This window comes from Hemitrygon akajei, chromosome 15 (genome assembly GCF_048418815.1).
Source record: "Hemitrygon akajei chromosome 15, sHemAka1.3, whole genome shotgun sequence".
NCBI lineage: Eukaryota > Metazoa > Chordata > Chondrichthyes > Myliobatiformes > Dasyatidae > Hemitrygon > Hemitrygon akajei.
The window spans coordinates 67844661-67862886 of NC_133138.1; the positions used below are offsets into that span (position 1 = coordinate 67844661).

General features: G+C 43.2%; 1 protein-coding gene across 1 annotated transcript; it reads left to right on the top strand.

Annotated features, from left to right (window-relative positions):
* Window positions 1-3232: 3232 nt before the first annotated feature.
* Window positions 3233-10956, top strand: LOC140739429 (endogenous retrovirus group 3 member 1 Env polyprotein-like). Its single transcript, XM_073067722.1, has 2 exons — window positions 3233-3982; window positions 8438-10956. Exon 2 carries the CDS (start codon window positions 8730-8732, stop codon window positions 10065-10067), a length of 1338 nt encoding a protein of 445 aa, XP_072923823.1. The 5' UTR covers window positions 3233-3982; window positions 8438-8729; the 3' UTR covers window positions 10068-10956.
* Window positions 10957-18226: the final 7270 nt, after the last annotated feature.

Genomic DNA, 18226 nt, shown 5'->3' on the forward strand with positions numbered 1-18226 from the left:
ACTGACATACCTGACTTTAGCTTCTCCTTCTCAATTTGCGGGGTGAATTTCTCATATTATGATCACTGTCTCCTAAGGGTTCCTTTAACTTAAGCTCCCAAATCAAGTCCGATTCATTACACAACATCCAATCCAGAATAGCTGATCCCCCAGTGGGCTCAATCACAAGCTGCTCCAAAAAGTCATCTTGTAGGCATTCTACAAACTCTGTCTCTTAGGGGCCAGTAAGAATCTGATTTTCCCAATCTATTTGCATATTGAAATCACCCATCACTATCATAATGTTGCCCTTTTGACATACTTTTTCTATCTCCCATTGTAATTTGTAGCCCACATCCTGGCTACTGTTCAGAGCTGTTTATAACTCCCATTAGTCTTTTTCACCCTTGCAGTTTCTTATCTTTATCCAGAAGGTTCCTACATCTGCTGATCCCATGTCACCTCTCTAAGAGTTTGATTTAATTTTTTTTTTACCAACAGAGCTACATGACCACCACTCTATCTGCCTGTCCTCCCTGTGTACCCTTGGATGTTAAATTCCCAATTATAATCTTCTTTCAGCCACAACTTAGTAATGCCTACAACGTCATAATCTGCTAATCTCTGTGAATGTAAGATCATCTACCTTATTCCATATACTGCACGCATTCAAATATAACACCTTCAGTCCTGTATCCATCAAACTTTTCCATTTTGTCCCTCTTTTACACTGTAACTCATTCCACTGATTGCAATTTTGTCCTATCATCTGACAATCACAACCTATCCCAGCTTGTAAACCAACAGTCCTGTCACTCTGGTTCCCATTCCCCTGCCAAGTTAGTCTAAACCCTTTCCAAAAGCTCTAGCAAGCCTACCCACAAGGATATTGGTCCCCCTTGGGCTCAGGTGTAATCTGTCCCTTTTGTACTGGTCATACCGTCCCCAGAAGAGATCCTAATGATACAGAAATCTGAAACCCTGCCCCCTACACAGTTTCTCAGCTACACATTCATCTGCCAAATCATCCTATTCTTACTCTCACTGGCAAGTGGCACAGACAGCAATCCAGAGATTACTACCCTGGAGGTCCTGCTTTTCAGTTTTCTACCTAGCTCCCTAAATCTTCTTTTCAGGACCTCCTCACTTTTCCTACCTTTGTCATCGGTGTCCACATGCACCAAGATTTCTGGCTGCTCACTCTAGAATGCCATGGACCCGATCTGAGAGGTCCCTGACCCTGGCAGCTGAGAGGCTACATACCATCTGGGTGTCTCTACCACGTCCAGAGAATCTCCTGTCTACTCTAGCAATGGAATCCCTCATCACTGTTGCAGTCCTCTCTTCCCACTTCCCTTCTGAGCCACAGTCACTGCAGCTCTTCTGCAACCCCCTCCCCCACCCGTAGGTCACCCCCCTCAACAGTATCAATCTTGGCATACTTATTGTTGAGGGAACAGCCGCAGGGGTACTCTGTATTGGCTGGCCATTTCTCTTCACTCTCCTGACAGTCATCTATTCTCCTGCCTCTTGCAATTTAGGAGTGACTACCCCCCATAGCTCCTATTATCTCCTCAGTTCCCTGAATGAGCCGAAGGTCATTGAGCTGCAGCTCCAGTTCCTTAACGTGTTCACTGAGGTGCTGAAGCTTGGTGCACCTGGTGCAGGTGAGGTTATCCGGGAGGCTGGAGATCTCCCAGAATTCCCACCTTGCACAAAGCACACGACACAGCTCCTGGAGCCATTCTCACTGCTCTAACGATGCACAGCAGATGAAGAATGAAGAAGAAAACTTACCAGATACGTACCTCACCAAACCCTTTCCTTGCCAAAGCCTCCCCACTCTAACATTGGTCTATTCACACAATGGCCACTCCAACATTGACTTCATTTGTCCCTGTCTTATTTTTATTTGCCCTTGCTAATGCGTGAGGCCAACTGAACCACCAATAAAAGCTGAAATCCCGCAAAAGCTCCTTTATTTAAATCTCTCACTCTCCAACCTGCATGAGGCCTACTGCACCGATTTGATTGCGACTGACCATGCTGCTGAGAAAAGCCCAGCTATGTTTTAAAAATCAGTTTGTGTAATAATACAGTACAAATTTGTGGAAGACATATTCAAATGAACCTATGAAATTTCATGACTGTAAACAAGGTTTACAGTAGTCAGAAAATTCACTACTATTGAGTATTTACGGCTGAATCTTAAAACAGAACTAATTAGGGGGGCAAAGCTGGATTTGACGCAAGGAGAGGTTCACAAGAAATCTCAAATTAAATATACCATTTATTGTCTTCAAGTATAACCTGCTTGACAATGAAGTATTAAAATTGAAATACTGGAACTTGCTCCTGTAGTACAAAGCTTGGTCATCATGTTCTAAAGTAGTAGGGAAATTAATTGGCTCAAGGCAGACACTGGGAAAAAAAGCATAATTTTTGTGTATTTTTTTCCTATTGAATCCAAGAGAGTTTCATGTCGTGTGGGTTACAGCAGCTGTGACAATTAGCAGATCAGCCAAAATTGCTGATAGTTTATTTCCATGACAACATCAAGCAAAACCCACTTTGTGTCAAGATGAGATACTTAGGTTAGACTCCAGTAAAACTTCCTTTCATCTATCCCAATAATTTTCTTTGACAGTTTATGCCAACATTCTGGATTTTCCCATTGTCTATCATACAATGATCATACTGACTGTTGTGAACTGAATAATAGAATGGAATTTTGTATTAAACAGTTGAACTAATAAAGGTTAATAGAACTGTCAAAAGACAGACTATGGGAAGTTAGCAGTAGATGGAGGATGAGTCACAGACACAAACACAAAGCAAGAAAGCATCGCCTGTAATTAAAACCAAGGTTAGTCTGGTTGCAGTGTTGTAAAATGAAATAGAAGGGGGTCATTATCCCCTGAAAGACAAATGGTTGGTTCCTTTTAAGGACTGTTAATCACAAAGCGACTAACCTCTCTGTCCTATAGACATGCACGATGATCTATCTAGTTGCTGTAATAAATTGTCAATGAACAGCACCCGAGCAGGCAAGGACATTTTACATGCTACCCTACAGCGGGAGGCACAGCTGCATCATCGACACAGACAGAAATTTCTATCTTCTCACCGAGGACACCCTCCAGCTTGGGTGAGGCAACATGCTATGTGGCTATATTCAAAACATATATAATGCACAATGCATCAATCATCAGCAGAGAAACTGCACTGTACAAATATCTGTAACCCCATTGTAAGAAGTGAAAGGGTTAAGGTTAGACTGTGCTAAGATCTAAGCTTACAAAACATATGCTGACACATTGCTAAATAAGGATATAAGATTCTTGCAAAACTGTATAGGTACAATCTGTACCTTGTGGTAATCATGAAGAACTAAAAGGGAGTCATTAAGCTAGGAGCTGAGAGCGGAGGTGGATGAAACAGATGGAGATAAGCTGTACTCTTGTGGCTAACTCCAAGGCCGATGAGTGTTTTGAAAACTTGGCAGACATGGCTCTGCGGATGGCTAACTCCAAGGACAGAGGATATGAGAAAATGTGTATGTGACCCCCGAAATGTACAAGCCTGTGGGGAGGGGGAGAGTGGAGCTGACTATGAATAATTGTAGGAATGATACAGCAACTGAGGGACACGTGATAACCTACTTGAAACTGTATAAAAGGAAATGAAATGTAATGCTCTGGGCTCAATACTGCTGGAGCAGTTTTGGGTCCGACTCTGCAGACTCGTGAAAAATAAAGCTTTGCCGCTTTGCAGTTTGCTGAGACTCAGAGTGTAGGATTATTTCTGACAGCTGGGGGTCTCGTCCGGGATCCCCACTCCGGTCGTGGAGGGCGAGAGGAAGGACATCGGAGAAGGTGCACCCTGCCGAGTTCGGCAGTCCCTGATTCCTTGCTCGTCGTCTGAAACGGCTTGAGCGAGTGAGATCCGGACAGCGCAAGGCGGCAAAGCAGGGAGGAAAGGAGACGGTTCTACGGCACACCGGGTAAGTGAGACTAGCTAACTGAGATCTAGGTGGGTGTGACCGGGTAAACTAGGTGTGACGACACCTAGAGTAAAAAGAACCGGGCCGGGAAGGGAATAATGGGAGGGGGAAGCTCAAAGGAAGAGGAGCCGGAGAGTTCGGGTTTGTTCCCGAAGGTACCTCCTGATAGCCCCCTCGGTAGAATGTTTGCAGGATGGGGATATGGACGAACAAAGGGAAAGCAGAAAAAGAGAATGGTAGAATATTGCAAATTATGGTCCAAACAGCCAATAAAAGGGTCCTCGGTATGGTGGCCACCATTTGGGTCAGATGAGGATTGGGTTAGACAGGCCTTAAACATATATGTAAACTCTAAACCAAATGTGAGAGAGGAAGAAAATGAGTATGCCTCTTGCTGGGTTCCCGGACCAGGAGACTCCGCAAGAAGTTTTAAACTAGAAACTAAAACTAAGGAGGAAGAGCCTCCTTGGGAAGTGTTGAATCATCTACCTCCCCCTTATGTTCCCCGGCCCCAGCAGCCCGAACAAGCTGCTAGTGCTCCGCATCCGGATGATCCGCAACGGCAGGCGGAAGAGAAGAAAAGAAGAAAAGAAAAGGAGAAGGGGAATGCCGGGGAACCTAAGTTTCCCCTGTTAAACCCGAACTGGGATAAGCAGACCGGAGAAGGTCAAGGAAACATGAGAGACATGAGGGAATTCCTGATAAAGGGAATAAGACAAGCGGTCCCCAAGGGTCATAACTTCACTAAGGCGTTCGGAAGCCACCAGAACCCCGATGAGACCCCAACTGACTTCCTGGATAGAATTCGGAAAAATATGCAACAATATGCGGGGGTAGACCCGGAGACAGAGGTGGGACAACAGCTAATTAGGGTAGAATTTGTATCGAAAGCCTGGCCAGACATTCGGAAGAAACTAGAGAAGATAGAGGACTGGAATTCAAAACCCTTGAGTGAATTACTGCGAGAAGCGCAGAAGGTGTTTGTAAGAAGAGACGAGGAGAAACAGAAAAAGACCGCTAGGATAATGGTTCAGACAGTACGGCAAGTAACCACAGAAAACAGGGAAAAGAGGGGAACGTGGTCAGACCGAGGCAATGGCCAAGAACCAGGAAGGAAAACGCGAAGGACTCTAAGATGCTTCCACTGTAACGAGGAAGGACATTTTAAACGGGAATGTCCTAAGTATCGGCGAGAGGTCAGGTCATATGCCATGATGGAGGACGAAGACTAGGGGGGTCGGGGGTTCCTACCCTTGGGGAGAAGAAACTATCGACAGGAACCCCTGGTAAATCTGAAATTAGGTCCCCAAGGGTCAGATACAACCTTTATGGTAGATTCGGGTGCTGAAAGATCCAGTGTAATCCAGATACCTCCCGGCGCCCGAACAGGAACAAGAGTAATGAAGGTATCCGGTATCGGAGGAAAAACGATACAAGTGTCCATTGTGGACAATGTGGAAGTCGGATATGAAGATAGGGCAACAAGGCAAGGCCTTCTCCTGCTGCCCTCGGCAGGATTCAACCTATTAGGAAGGGACCTGCAAGTGCAACTGGGCATTGGAACAGTGCCGAACAATGGAGAAATAATAGTAAAATTATTCGCATTAAAAGAAGAGGACGACCAGAAAATAGAGCCCGAGGTGTGGTATAGAGAGGGAAATAGGGGAGGATTGAACATCAGCCCTCTACAGATCACCTTGCTACCGGACGGTCGCCCAGTAAGGAGGAAGCAGTATCCCATTGCGATGGAAGGAAGAAAAGGGCTGCAGCCGGTAATTGAAGGGCTGATCGCAGATGGACTGCTGGAAGAATGTATGTCGCCATATAATACCCCCATCCTCCCGGTGCGAAAGCCGGACGGGACTTATCGGATGGTACAAGACCTGCGGGGTCTAAATGCAGTAGTCCAGACCCGATACCCGGTAGTACCCAACCCGTACACCCTGATGAGTAAAATCTCCCCTGACCATGAATGGTTCAGTGTAATAGATCTAAAAGATGCTTTCTGGAGTTGCCCGCTAGAAGAAAGCAGTCGGGACATGTTTGCGTTTGAATGGGAAAATCCTACAACAGGGCGGAAAAGACAACTCAGATGGACGGTCCTGCCGCAAGGATTCACTGAGTCACCTAACCTATTCGGGCAGGTCTTGGAGCAAGTACTAGCGGAATTCCAATGTGCTCCAGAGAACCAACTGCTACAGTATGTGGATGATTTATTACTATCCGGGCCAACACAGAAAGGGGTGCAGGAAGATACCATCAGATTACTGAACTTCCTAGGGAAAAAGGGGCTATGGGTCTCCAAGAAAAAGTTACAATTCGTGGAAAAGGAAGTAAGGTATCTGGGACACCGGGTCAGTAAGGGACAGCGAAGCATTACCCCAGAAAGGATAGCTGGAATAACAGGGATGTCGCTACCTCGTACCAAGAAGGAGATACGACAGTTCCTGGGGTTAGTGGGGTATTGTCGAATCTGGATTGAGAATTATACTCCCCTGGTGAAATTTCTGTATGATAAACTCGGGCAAGATGAGCAAACAGTAAAATGGACAAAGGAAGAGGAGCAAAAATTCAACTATATCAAGGGGCAATTGATCCGTGCTCCGGTGTTAGTCTTGCCAGCCCTGGAAAAACCATTCCAGCTGTACGTCAACAATGCCGAAGGAATGGCCCAAGGGGTACTCACCCAACTAAGAGGAGGAAAGCGGCAACCCGTGGCTTTCCTGTCAAAAATGTTAGACCCGGTATCGCGTGGATGGCCCACCTGTATCCAAGCAGTGGCAGCGACAGCGGTATTGGTAGAGGAAGCCCGGAAACTAACCTTTGGAGGGAAGATCACAGTGCATTCTCCCCACTCGGTCAGCACCCTACTAGCCCAGAAGGCACATCGGTGGCTCACTGACTCCCGCATTCTAAAGTACGAAACTATACTGATGACCGGAGAAGACCTAAACTTCGCAAAGGATTCCAGTTGCAACCCAGCCCAGTTCCTCTATGGAGGACTAGAAGAAAAGGAGTCAGAACACGACTGTATTGAATTGCTGGACTTGCAAACAAAGAGCCGGGAGGACTTACAGGAAGTTCCCCTGGGAGAAGGACAGGAATTGTATATAGATGGATCCTCACGATGTATTGATGGAGTACGGCACAGCGGATATGCCATCATTGACGGAGAGACTGAAAGAATAGTGGAGTCCGGGAGATTACCGGGAAACTGGTCGGCCCAGTCATGCGAATTATACGCACTCCAGAGGGCTCTGAGGATATTGGAGAAGAGGATCGGAACAATATACACTGACTCTAAGTACGCCTATGGGATAGTACATACCTTTGGGAAGATATGGAAAGAAAGAGGACTGATAACGGCCAGAGGAAAGGGACTGGCACACGAGCAAATGATAAGTATGACATTGGAAGCCCTGGCCCTACCAACTGAGATTGCGGTAGTACATGTACCCGGACACCAAAAAGGATCAACACCTGAAGCAGTGGGGAACCGTCTAGCCGATGGGGAGGCCAAACGAGCAGCCGTTGAAGACCCGATCCAACTCCTGACCTTGATACCAGTGAGGGAAGGACTTACTAAACAACCTATGTTTACCCAAATAGAGATTGATAGCATGAACCAACTAGGAGCCCGAAAAGACACTGATGGTAAATGGACGGTCCCGGATGGGAGACAGGTACTAAATAAGGAAGTAACCCGCAACATCCTCCAACAGTTGCACCATCAAACCCACTGGGGAGTACAGGCCATGTGCGACACAATTCTGAGGGACTATGTATGCAAAGGAATATACACACTGGCCCAGCAAGAGATAACTGGATGTCCGACGTGCCAGCGGATAAACAAGAAAGTGATGCGATCCACTCCAAGAGGTGGCCAGCCACTGGCCATGAGACCGTTCCATAGAGTCCAGATCGACTTTACCGAACTACCCTCAGTGCAGAGATGGAAGTACCTGTTAGTAATAGTGGATCATTTTACCCACTGGGTGGAAGCATACCCGACCACAAAGGCCGATGCGCCTACAGTAGCCCGAATACTACTAGAAAACATAATCCCCAGATATGGGATCATGGGGTCCATAGACTCGGACAGAGGGACACACTTTGCCTCCAAGACGCACCAGTTGATTTGTGATGCATTGAGTATCCAATGGAAATACCATACCCCGTGGCATCCCCAGAGTTCGGGACGGGTGGAAAGGATGAACAGTACCTTAAAGGCGCAATTGACCAAATTAATGCTAGAAACCAAGTTACCCTGGACTAAGTGTCTCCCCATCGCCCTGTTAAGAATCCGAACAGCACCCAGGAAGGATATAGGAATCTCCCCCTATGAAATGCTGTTTGGACTCCCGTATTGGAATAAGGTAGAAGGGTACCCCACGCTACAAGGGGGTGATATTTTTATAAGGAACTATTTACTGGCACTATCTCGTTCCTTTGCAGAACTGCGGAAGAAGGGTCTCTTGGCCCAGACTCCGCCGCTCGACTTTGCTTTACATCAGATCGTGCCTGGAGATTGGGTTCTGGTACGGACCTGGAAGCCGGAGAAGTTACAACCACAGTGGGAAGGCCCTTTCCAGGTCCTGTTAACCACCGAGGCGGCCGTACGAACAAAAGAGAAAGGGTGGACCCACGCATCCAGAATAAAGGGACCAGTTAAGCCTGAGGGACACACGGAGTGGACCTGTGTTCCCAGTGAAGAACCGTTGGTGGTGAAACTGAAAAGGCAACAAAAATGAACTCAATGTGGACTGTTACATTATTGACTGTAATATATTTAATTCTGTATGTGGGAAAAATAGAAGGGAAATGTGACAAGTGTAGGAACCGAGTTTTGGAGAAAGGAAAAGAACGACCCGGGGCCCTTGTGTCACATTCACATGTAAATGACCAATGTTATGGAAAAGAAAAAGAGGAATGTGAAGAGGGAGGAATAAAATATACCCTGAGAAAGAACAGGGGATACCCCGGTGGATCAGTGAGAGAAGAAAAAGGAGAAGGGAGAAGTTGGAGTGTACGAGAAAGTACATGCCCTGAGACAAAATGGATATGTGAAAGGAAAGAAAAAGGAAGGGCAGAGTTTGGTGGAGTCAGAGAAGAATGGGGAACCTATGGAAAAACAAGACCGGAAATGAAGGAAAACCTGTTTATAGACTTAGCAACTCGAATAGCTACAAGTTTAAATGTAAGTGACTGTTGGGTTTGTGGGGGACCCCACATGAGCGAGCAATGGCCATGGATAGGTGAGAGTTTGAGTGTGTGGGAGCTATTGGCTCATGATTGGGATAAGAAAAGGACTGGGAGGACGCAAGAATGGAAGTTAACAAACTATCCGGAAGGACAAGTATGTGTAGAAAGAAAAGGGAAGGTGAAAGTAGGAGAAAGCCCATGTCAGAGTATAAAGTTGGCTAAAAAAAAAAATAATGCCACTTGGTGGCCCGAGGAGCCGACTTGGTACATAACTAAAGGGGCAAAGGACAATTGTACGGCTATGGGAAACAATTCGGGAATCTGGAATTGCAGTGGGCATAACCCGTACGAAGGAATTCCCAGTGTTTGGAAAGCCTGGCGGAAAGCAAAGAAAGGAGGATTTGTTCCAGAAGGTCTGTTCTGGATTTGTGGGAATCAGGCATACACCAAATTGCCGAAAGGATGGGGAGGAGTTTGTTTCTTAGGCCTTATAAGGCCAGAGTTCTTCCTCCTACCCCAGGATGAAGATAGGGAATTGGGAATCAAGTTATTTGACTCACTGAGAAGGGAGAAGCGGGAGATAAAGGTGGGAGAATGGGGCGACGAGTGGCCTCCAGCACGCATCATTGAATATTACGGACCAGCAACTTGGGCCCAGGATGGGTCATGGGGTTACCGAACCCCGGTATATATGTTAAATCGAATAATACGCCTACAAGCTGTAGTAGAGGTGATCACCAACCAAACCGCATTGGCTCTGGAATTGCTGGCTGAGCAGCAAAGCCAGATGAGAACAGCCATATACCAAAATCGATTAGCATTGGATTACCTATTGGCCTTCGAGGGAGGGGTCTGTGGAAAGTTCAATCTGACAAACTGTTGACTAAAGATAAATGATAATGGAAAGGCAGTGTTGAAAATATCCGACAAAATTCGGAAGTTGGCCCATGTGCCAGTACAAACTTGGAGATCCTTAGGGAACCTGAGTTGGCTGGATAGTCTGCTGGGAGGAAGCTGGTGGCGAATAGCCCTGTTAATATTTGGCGGAATACTCATAATGATAATCATATTACCATGCTTAATACCCTGCTTGAGAGCATTAATAACGCGAGTAGTAGTACAGGTAATGCAGCCAGGGAACCCAGCTGACCCGGCTAAAATGCTGTTGCAACGAGGCAGAGAACTGGAAGAGTGGAATCCCTGGACAAATCCTTAGCACACTCTAAAAAGAAAAAGGGTGGAATTGTAAGAAGTGAAAGGGTTAAGGTTAGACTGTGCTAAGATCTAAGCTTACAAAACATATGCTGACACATTGCTAAATAAGGATATAAGATTCTTGCAAAACTGTATAGGTACAATCTGTACCTTGTGGTAATCATGAAGAACTAAAAGGGAGTCATTAAGCTAGGAGCTGAGAGCGGAGGTGGATGAAACAGATGGAGATAAGCTGTACTCTTGTGGCTAACTCCAAGGCCGATGAGTGTTTTGAAAACTTGGCAGACATGGCTCTGCGGATGGCTAACTCCAAGGACAGAGGATATGAGAAAATGTGTATGTGACCCCCGAAATGTACAAGCCTGTGGGGAGGGGGAGAGTGGAGCTGACTATGAATAATTGTAGGAATGATACAGCAACTGAGGGACACGTGATAACCTACTTGAAACTGTATAAAAGGAAATGAAATGTAATGCTCTGGGCTCAATACTGCTGGAGCAGTTTTGGGTCCGACTCTGCAGACTCGTGAAAAATAAAGCTTTGCCGCTTTGCAGTTTGCTGAGACTCAGAGTGTAGGATTATTTCTGACACCCATGAAAAGGCCTGGGAAATTATACATTTCCTCATCAATCAGCCAAATAATTCATCCCTAGTTAAAGAAGAGTGAATTTAAAGAACTTGGGCATCCTGGAACAGCAACAGACCTACTGAAAAATGAGTTTCAATTTCCTGAAGCATCCAGAGGACGTGTGCTAACCAACATAACACTCCCAGGGAGATGAACAATTTCACAATGATGAATCAATCCAAGACATTACAGTCACATCTAAGTGAAAATTGACAGGAACAATTAAACAACTGTTAAAAGCAGAGACTCCATGAGCATTCACATTCTTAATAGCAGAGTTTAGCATATGGAAGGAACAAGATTTAAAATATTCTTGATCACCTTCAGCCAGGCACACAAAACAGATGATGCATCTCAATTTCCTCCTGCAGTTCCATTACAGAAGCCAAGCTCCAGCCCATTCAACACTCTGCACTGACTACATCTACTGTCAATCATCATGTTGGCAGGCAGTTACAAGCAGTCCTAATTCAATTTCAACAAAATGATGAATTGCATTGGAAAAGCAAGACCGTAGGTTGCATAAGTGTTTCTGATGCAGTAACCGGTGAAAGTGCCCAGGCACGCACACTCGTGTCGAAGTGCATGTAATGCATAACTAGGCATGTGTAGAAACTGGATGAGTTTTGCATCACCTTAAGGGCAATCAGAAATGAATATAAAAAGTTGCTCTTGTCTTCAGTGATGTATTCAATACATGAAAGAATACTCCTGTCACGACTGCCTACTCACACCCCCATAACATTGTCCAATGTTATCCCTGCCTACACACATTTTCTGTCACAAGTCTTTGCTCCATTTAGACTCCACTATTTTTGTGCCTGATGATTAACCAGAAACAGCTTCTTCTCCTCTGCCACTGGATCTCTGAATGGTCCATGAACACTACCTTATTATGCCCTTTTTCTGCAGTTTTTATTTAGTTGGTAATTTATAGTAATTTTACATCTTTACACTGCACTGCTGCAGAAAGACAACAAACCTCATGTCATATAAGACAGCAATAACAAACCTAATTCTGATGTACATAACTCACACCACGGTCTATTCATTTGCCTCTGTTCTTGAAATTCTCACCAATCTTCTGAAGTTTCTCAGCAGATTCTCCTTTCCCCAGGTCTGTAACTTCCCCCAGTCCCACAAGTCCTTGTCAGCTCTTTCCAGTTTCAAGCCTCCCACACTAAAATTGTACTGTTGACTAAATACCTCATTCTGTAGCTTTGCATCAATCTTTGTTCAAAAGTATTCTCAAAACTTCTTGGAATATTTTAGCCATCTTAATAGTGCTTTAAAATTGCAAACAGTACTTTAAGGAAGAAGAGTCACATCCTCTGCTAAATCCATAACCATGTCTTTACTATTGTTAGAAAAGACCAATTTCAATACCCTTAAAGGCAAGCATTTAATCTTTTATACTGTGCAAATTGGTGATCATCCAAATTCTGATAAACATACCATAAAGGTCTATTGATTTGCCTTTTGCCTGATGATCTACATATATTGGCTCAAGAGTAGCAACATCTAAATTATAAATCCAACCTCCCAAATCCTTTAATAGCCTCTGCAACCTCATCCAGCTTCACATTTTATCATTTATGTTCCACTTACTATCCAACTTATTGTTGTGAGCATCCTATACTAAAATGGTTTGTCTTTTATACTCTCTAGAACTTGCACTGCAGTACGTTAATGTATTAAACAAAAAGGTAGAAATCAATAAAACTTTTCTTCTGGACTTTCAGACACTAACACATGCTCTAACCTAAAAAAATAATTTAGCAACTTAAGTAGTTCTCAAATTTGACAAACATATTTGACAATATAAAAACATGTTAAATACAAAACATTAAAAAATCATGGGTGCTGCCTCACTTGCTTGAGAATGAAAAGATAGTGAAAAAACACATGGTTGTTTCCTTCCACAATGGCTAATCATACAGATGCTCAGATGCACAAGTTAGCCGAGTTCTCATATTAACTACTGGCCTTATTCACTGCACACTTAAATGTCTGCATGTCCAATGTAACTCTGCAGGCCTTTAATGCTAAAATGATAGAAGGCAATGACTTTACTTTGAAATTTTAAGCAACATACTGCTAACAACAGCTTACTTAAAGTGAATTGGATCAATGTGTCTCCTATGTTTTACAGTGCTTTCAGTAACTGAAATTTATTTTAAAGGCTACTTGAAAAAGCATGTCTCTTTGAAAAGAATGTGAGAAATTATGACAACCCCTTAAATCTATGCAACAGACAGAACTTGAGCTGGAGAGTTCCAGTCCTTCCTCATCCCAAAGCAATTTCCAGTGTAAGGTATCACTGTACATGACAAGTCCCAGGCTTTTAGTATTGCCTCCTGTTTCATACAGTTCATTATGTGCAACAGTGCATGACAGGAGAAACAGCTCAAGACAGAATAGTCACAGAAAAGGACAGTACAGAAATAGGCCCATCAGTCTATCAAGTCCACACTGAACTATTAAAACTGCCTACTGCCATCGACCCACACCCAGAATCATAGCCCTCCAGACTCCTACCATCCCAGTACCTATCCAAACTACTCTTAAATGATTAAATTGAGCTTGCATGCACCACTTGCGCTGGCAGCTCGTTCCACACTCTCATAACCCTGAGTGAATTAGTTTCCCCTCATGTTCCCCTTAAACTTTTCACCTTTCACCCTTAACCCATGACTTCTTGTTGTAGTCCTACCCAACCACAGTGGAAAAAGCCTGCTTGCATTTACTCTATCTATACCCCTCATAGTTCTGTATACCTCTATCAAATCTCTCAATCTTTTACGGTCCAAGGGATAAAGTCCTAGCCTATTCAATCTTTCCTTATATCTCAGTTCCTCCAGACCTGGCAACTTCATTGTAAATTTTCCTGGTATTCTTTCAATCTTATTTACATCTTTTCTGTAGGGGGAGGACTAAAACTGCACACAATACTCCATTGACTTATATAACTTGAAGTTGAAAACAATCAATAACTAATTCACGAAACATCAACTCTATTCCTTTCCATAGATGCTGTGTGACCTGCTGAGTTTCTCCAGCATTTGTATGTTACTCTGGATTTCCAGCATCTGCAGAATCTCTTGTGTGAAGGATCCAATATTGTTTCGTGGCCATAGTCACTTTCCCAGATACTGGTAAGACCATCTTCATTCTGTTTTGTAGTTAGGGAGAAGCCAGATATCAATGAGAATATCTGAGTTATTGACAATGGTCATTCACAGTGCAGAAGACTAATTTTCCTTTGTTATTCATGGTTAACACTATAGACTACTGGAGAGTGATGTGAACTTCATAGATGTAAAAAATACTACCCTAGAAATAATGTCACATGCTGAACACTTAAGCACACTAAGAAACAATTCCCAAAAATTCAGTTGTATAAGTGTGGTGTTTCAGGTGGGCTTCTCACTCAAAAGCAAGTTTTCATCATGAAAACAAGTACTTCAATGAATCTAACCAACCAAATACAAGGTCATGGATTCCGGCACTAGGTACGTCAATAGGCTGGCTAGCTTTAATTTTTGAATTTAACCCTTGCTCAATGTCTCTTTCAGAACTTCTCCAACCTTAGTGAGTCTAAAGTCTGCTTTCCGCAAGCAGATGGCTTTCTCCCTCCCTTCCCCCCAATTCCACTCTTCCAACTTATCTATCAACTTTCCCCACCTGATTCATAAATCTTACCTGCCTTATTTCCCCTCAGTGATGGAGTAAGCTGAAGAAAGGTCATTTTGCACAAAAGATGGGCAATACGTTTTACAGCGAACAATCTCTGGGGTTCATGCACAATAGAACTAGTTATTGATTGGGCTACTGTACATGATTAATTATAAGTACATTTTGACATGACACAACTTCTAGCCCCTGAATTGAAGACATAATTTCTACAATCATCATCTCACTACCAACCAAACTAGGAAAGGCTTAAGGTTGACAGCTGGTATTTACTTGCAGCCTTACAATATTACAGAGGCTCTGGAAATCTAGCTGATACTTGGCTCGTCTATGTTTTGTACAAGTTTGCAGTCAGTCAGGCTCAGCCTTACTCAATGGCCAAGGAGCTGGATGCCAGTGAATAGATTTTGTAAAATTTCACTTATATAACACTGGATGGCATTTTTTCCCCAAAAGTGTTGCATCCTCAGAGATTCTTTGTGGCTATGATAGAGCACTTGAAGCTGAACATAAATATAATTTTGGACTAATTGTATCACGTAGGAACTTGGAGAAACAGGAAATTAACTTCTATTGAATACAATGCATTTAATTGCATAATGATGCTGATGCTTTGCAATAGTTCAAATAAGCCAAAAATATTGTTGATGATATTTGTTTGTTCTCAGTGTCCAACAATAATCAGCCAGCATTGATGGATTCCATTTGCCCTGATACCATTTCTCCATGACTACGATGTCCAGGTGAAACCTTTCACCATGCTGGTCACTGGCAGCTTCAAGATTTGCAGGGAAGAAGTCTAAATGGGAATGTAAAAAACAAATCTTCAGTCACATGCGGCACTTCAGGATTTTACGTACTTGAAGCATGCTGTCAACCAGTTGCACGTAGTTTGCTGCTCTTCAGTTGGCAAGAAAATTTTCAACAAATTTCTTGAATGCCTTCCATGCGATTTTCTCCGGTCTCACGAGAAGTTCTCTGAATTGCCTGTCATCAAAGACCTGTTTGACTTGTGGACCAACAAAAATACCTTCTTTAATCTTGGTATCAATTATTCTGGGAAACGTGTGTCTAATATCAAAAACCTTCATGGAAATTTGTGTAAGTGGTGGCAGCAGATTCCATCCTTGCAGTCTTGAACCCAGTAATTCTGCTTTTGCCTCTGACAAATGCAAATCTCTGACCAGGTCATTTTACTCAGATTGAGTTAGCAGATGACACTCATTTAACATAAAGGGTTCAAAATCTGTATAAGTGTTGTGTTTTTATTCCTGGCTCGTGTATCATGGCATCTTCATCTGCCTCTGCAAGACTGAATGTCTCTGGTAACTTCGGTACTGGAAGACGATTGTCATGTGGCGCAGGTCTCATGGCTGAAGAGAGATTGGGGTATTCAATAGATTTCTTGTTTTTAGCACAGAAACCTACACACTGGTCAGACAGAAGTAGCAGTCTCTTAATGATCCTTTTGCTCTCACCATATCATTGGGACAATGACAGCATTGACCTCCGAGTACCCCTGAGCCAAGTGCTAAGATCGATAGCGCATGTCGTGCAACAAATATGAGGAGCCCAGGCTTTGTCTTGGTCGCCAATTTTGCACCCAAAGTAGCGCTCAATTGCTTTCTTAACAAGAGGAGGCATTTTTTGTCTTTTGAGATTTAAGCAAATACTCATCACAGCTATTACAACATTTGTGAAACATTTTGCTATCAAAAATACATCTGAAAATACAATTACTTTATTATAATGAGCACACACAATATGCTATGCGTGTAGAATATGTGCAACGGGAATGAATGCAAGCTGATATACCTGTGTGTGATGCTTTTGTAGCCTTTCTAAAATTTGTCCCACCATGCATCACCCACCCTGCCTAAGCCTGCTTGGACAAAATAGAAAAACTCAGATTACATTGTGGGCAACATTTTAATTGGCTTGAATTATGAATAAAAATAACAAATGTAGACGCTTTCCAAAAAATGGTGCATTATAGGGAAATTTCATGGGGATTCTTGTGATCAGCAGCCCAAAATCCGTAACATACACTTGAGTATTCAGGAAGCAAAACCTTTGTTGTCCAGTGTTATTTTAAGTCACCGCTGAAGTGCAAGGGTGACAGAGAAGCCAAAATAGTTGGATTTCTAAAATGTGCATTTCTAAAATACAGAGTACACTTGAGAAAAGGATCAGAACACAGAAACAGGGCATAATGTAAAGCAAAGAAATAGATCCAGTTTCCAGGGATTGGAAGTGATGACTCAAATTGGCATAAAGAGGTGTGATGTGGTGCTCCACAGCTATTGCTGCTGGGATTACTGTTCATTATAATTTACACAACAGGTTTTAAGTATTGATGGGTGGGTAATGTATTTGGTTTAATATAGAGAACTGTAAGAAACTACTGCACAGGAAATCAGCAGCAGCCTTGCAGCGTGAGCACATAATTGGCAAATGAGCTTATGTATATGTGAGTTTTCCCTATTTGAATCATTAAAATGTGAAGGCTATAAACTCAGTGCATGTTTCTAAATGAGGTACAGAATGAAAGGATCTGTTGTTATAAAATGGAAAATCATTAAAATAGGACATAAATAAAAGCCTTTGGCTTCATTTCAAAAGCAGTAGAATTGAACAGCAATGAAGCTGTGCAAAATCTTTTTAGCACAATGGTTAGTCCACAACTATCGATTATTCTGATCACTGTGCTGTGCCTTGAAAAAGAATTCAGTCCCCACAACTATTTTCACTTTTTCTAAATGTAAACTATATTGAAGTCGGATTTTCTAGCTAATCTACAAAACATTGTGCATTATGTCAAATCAAAAGTTCCAAACCTTGTAAACAATTTACTGAGAATTAGAAACCAAACATTTGAAGCTGAAAATGTACTCATCCCTTTGTAATTACTATGCTAACCTTTCTCAGGTGCAATATACAGAATTACCTTTACCAACTCACCCAATTTATTGATGCAGAAAATTGGAGGACCGCCTCTTTTCAATTAATTCATAAGAAGAAATTCTCCCCCCCCCCCCCCCAAGGTCCAACAGCATGGTAGATTTTCAACCAACCAAACCAAAATGAAGACAAGAGCATTCAAGGTAAGTCAGGAAAATTATAACAAAGCACAAATCTGGGGAAAAGTACAAGACCATCACAAAGGCACTGAGCATACTTCGGAGGTCAGAGCAGTCCATCATGAAAAAGTGTAAAAAATATGAAACCACAGCCACACTGCTTAGGTCAGGCTGCCCCTCAAAATGTAGTCACCAGAGAAGAATGACACTTGTAAGAGAGGCTACTGTGACAGCACAGCCACTCTGAGTGAGCTATAGAAGTCACCATCCCGATTGTAAATTATCATGCTTTAGGGATCCTTTCAGCAGCAGGGACTAGAAATCTGGTCAGGATTGATGGGAAGATGAATGCTGCTGAATAGAGAGAGATCCTGGATAAAAACCTGCTAGCCTCTGCCAGAAAGCTTAAACTGGGGAGGAAGTTCA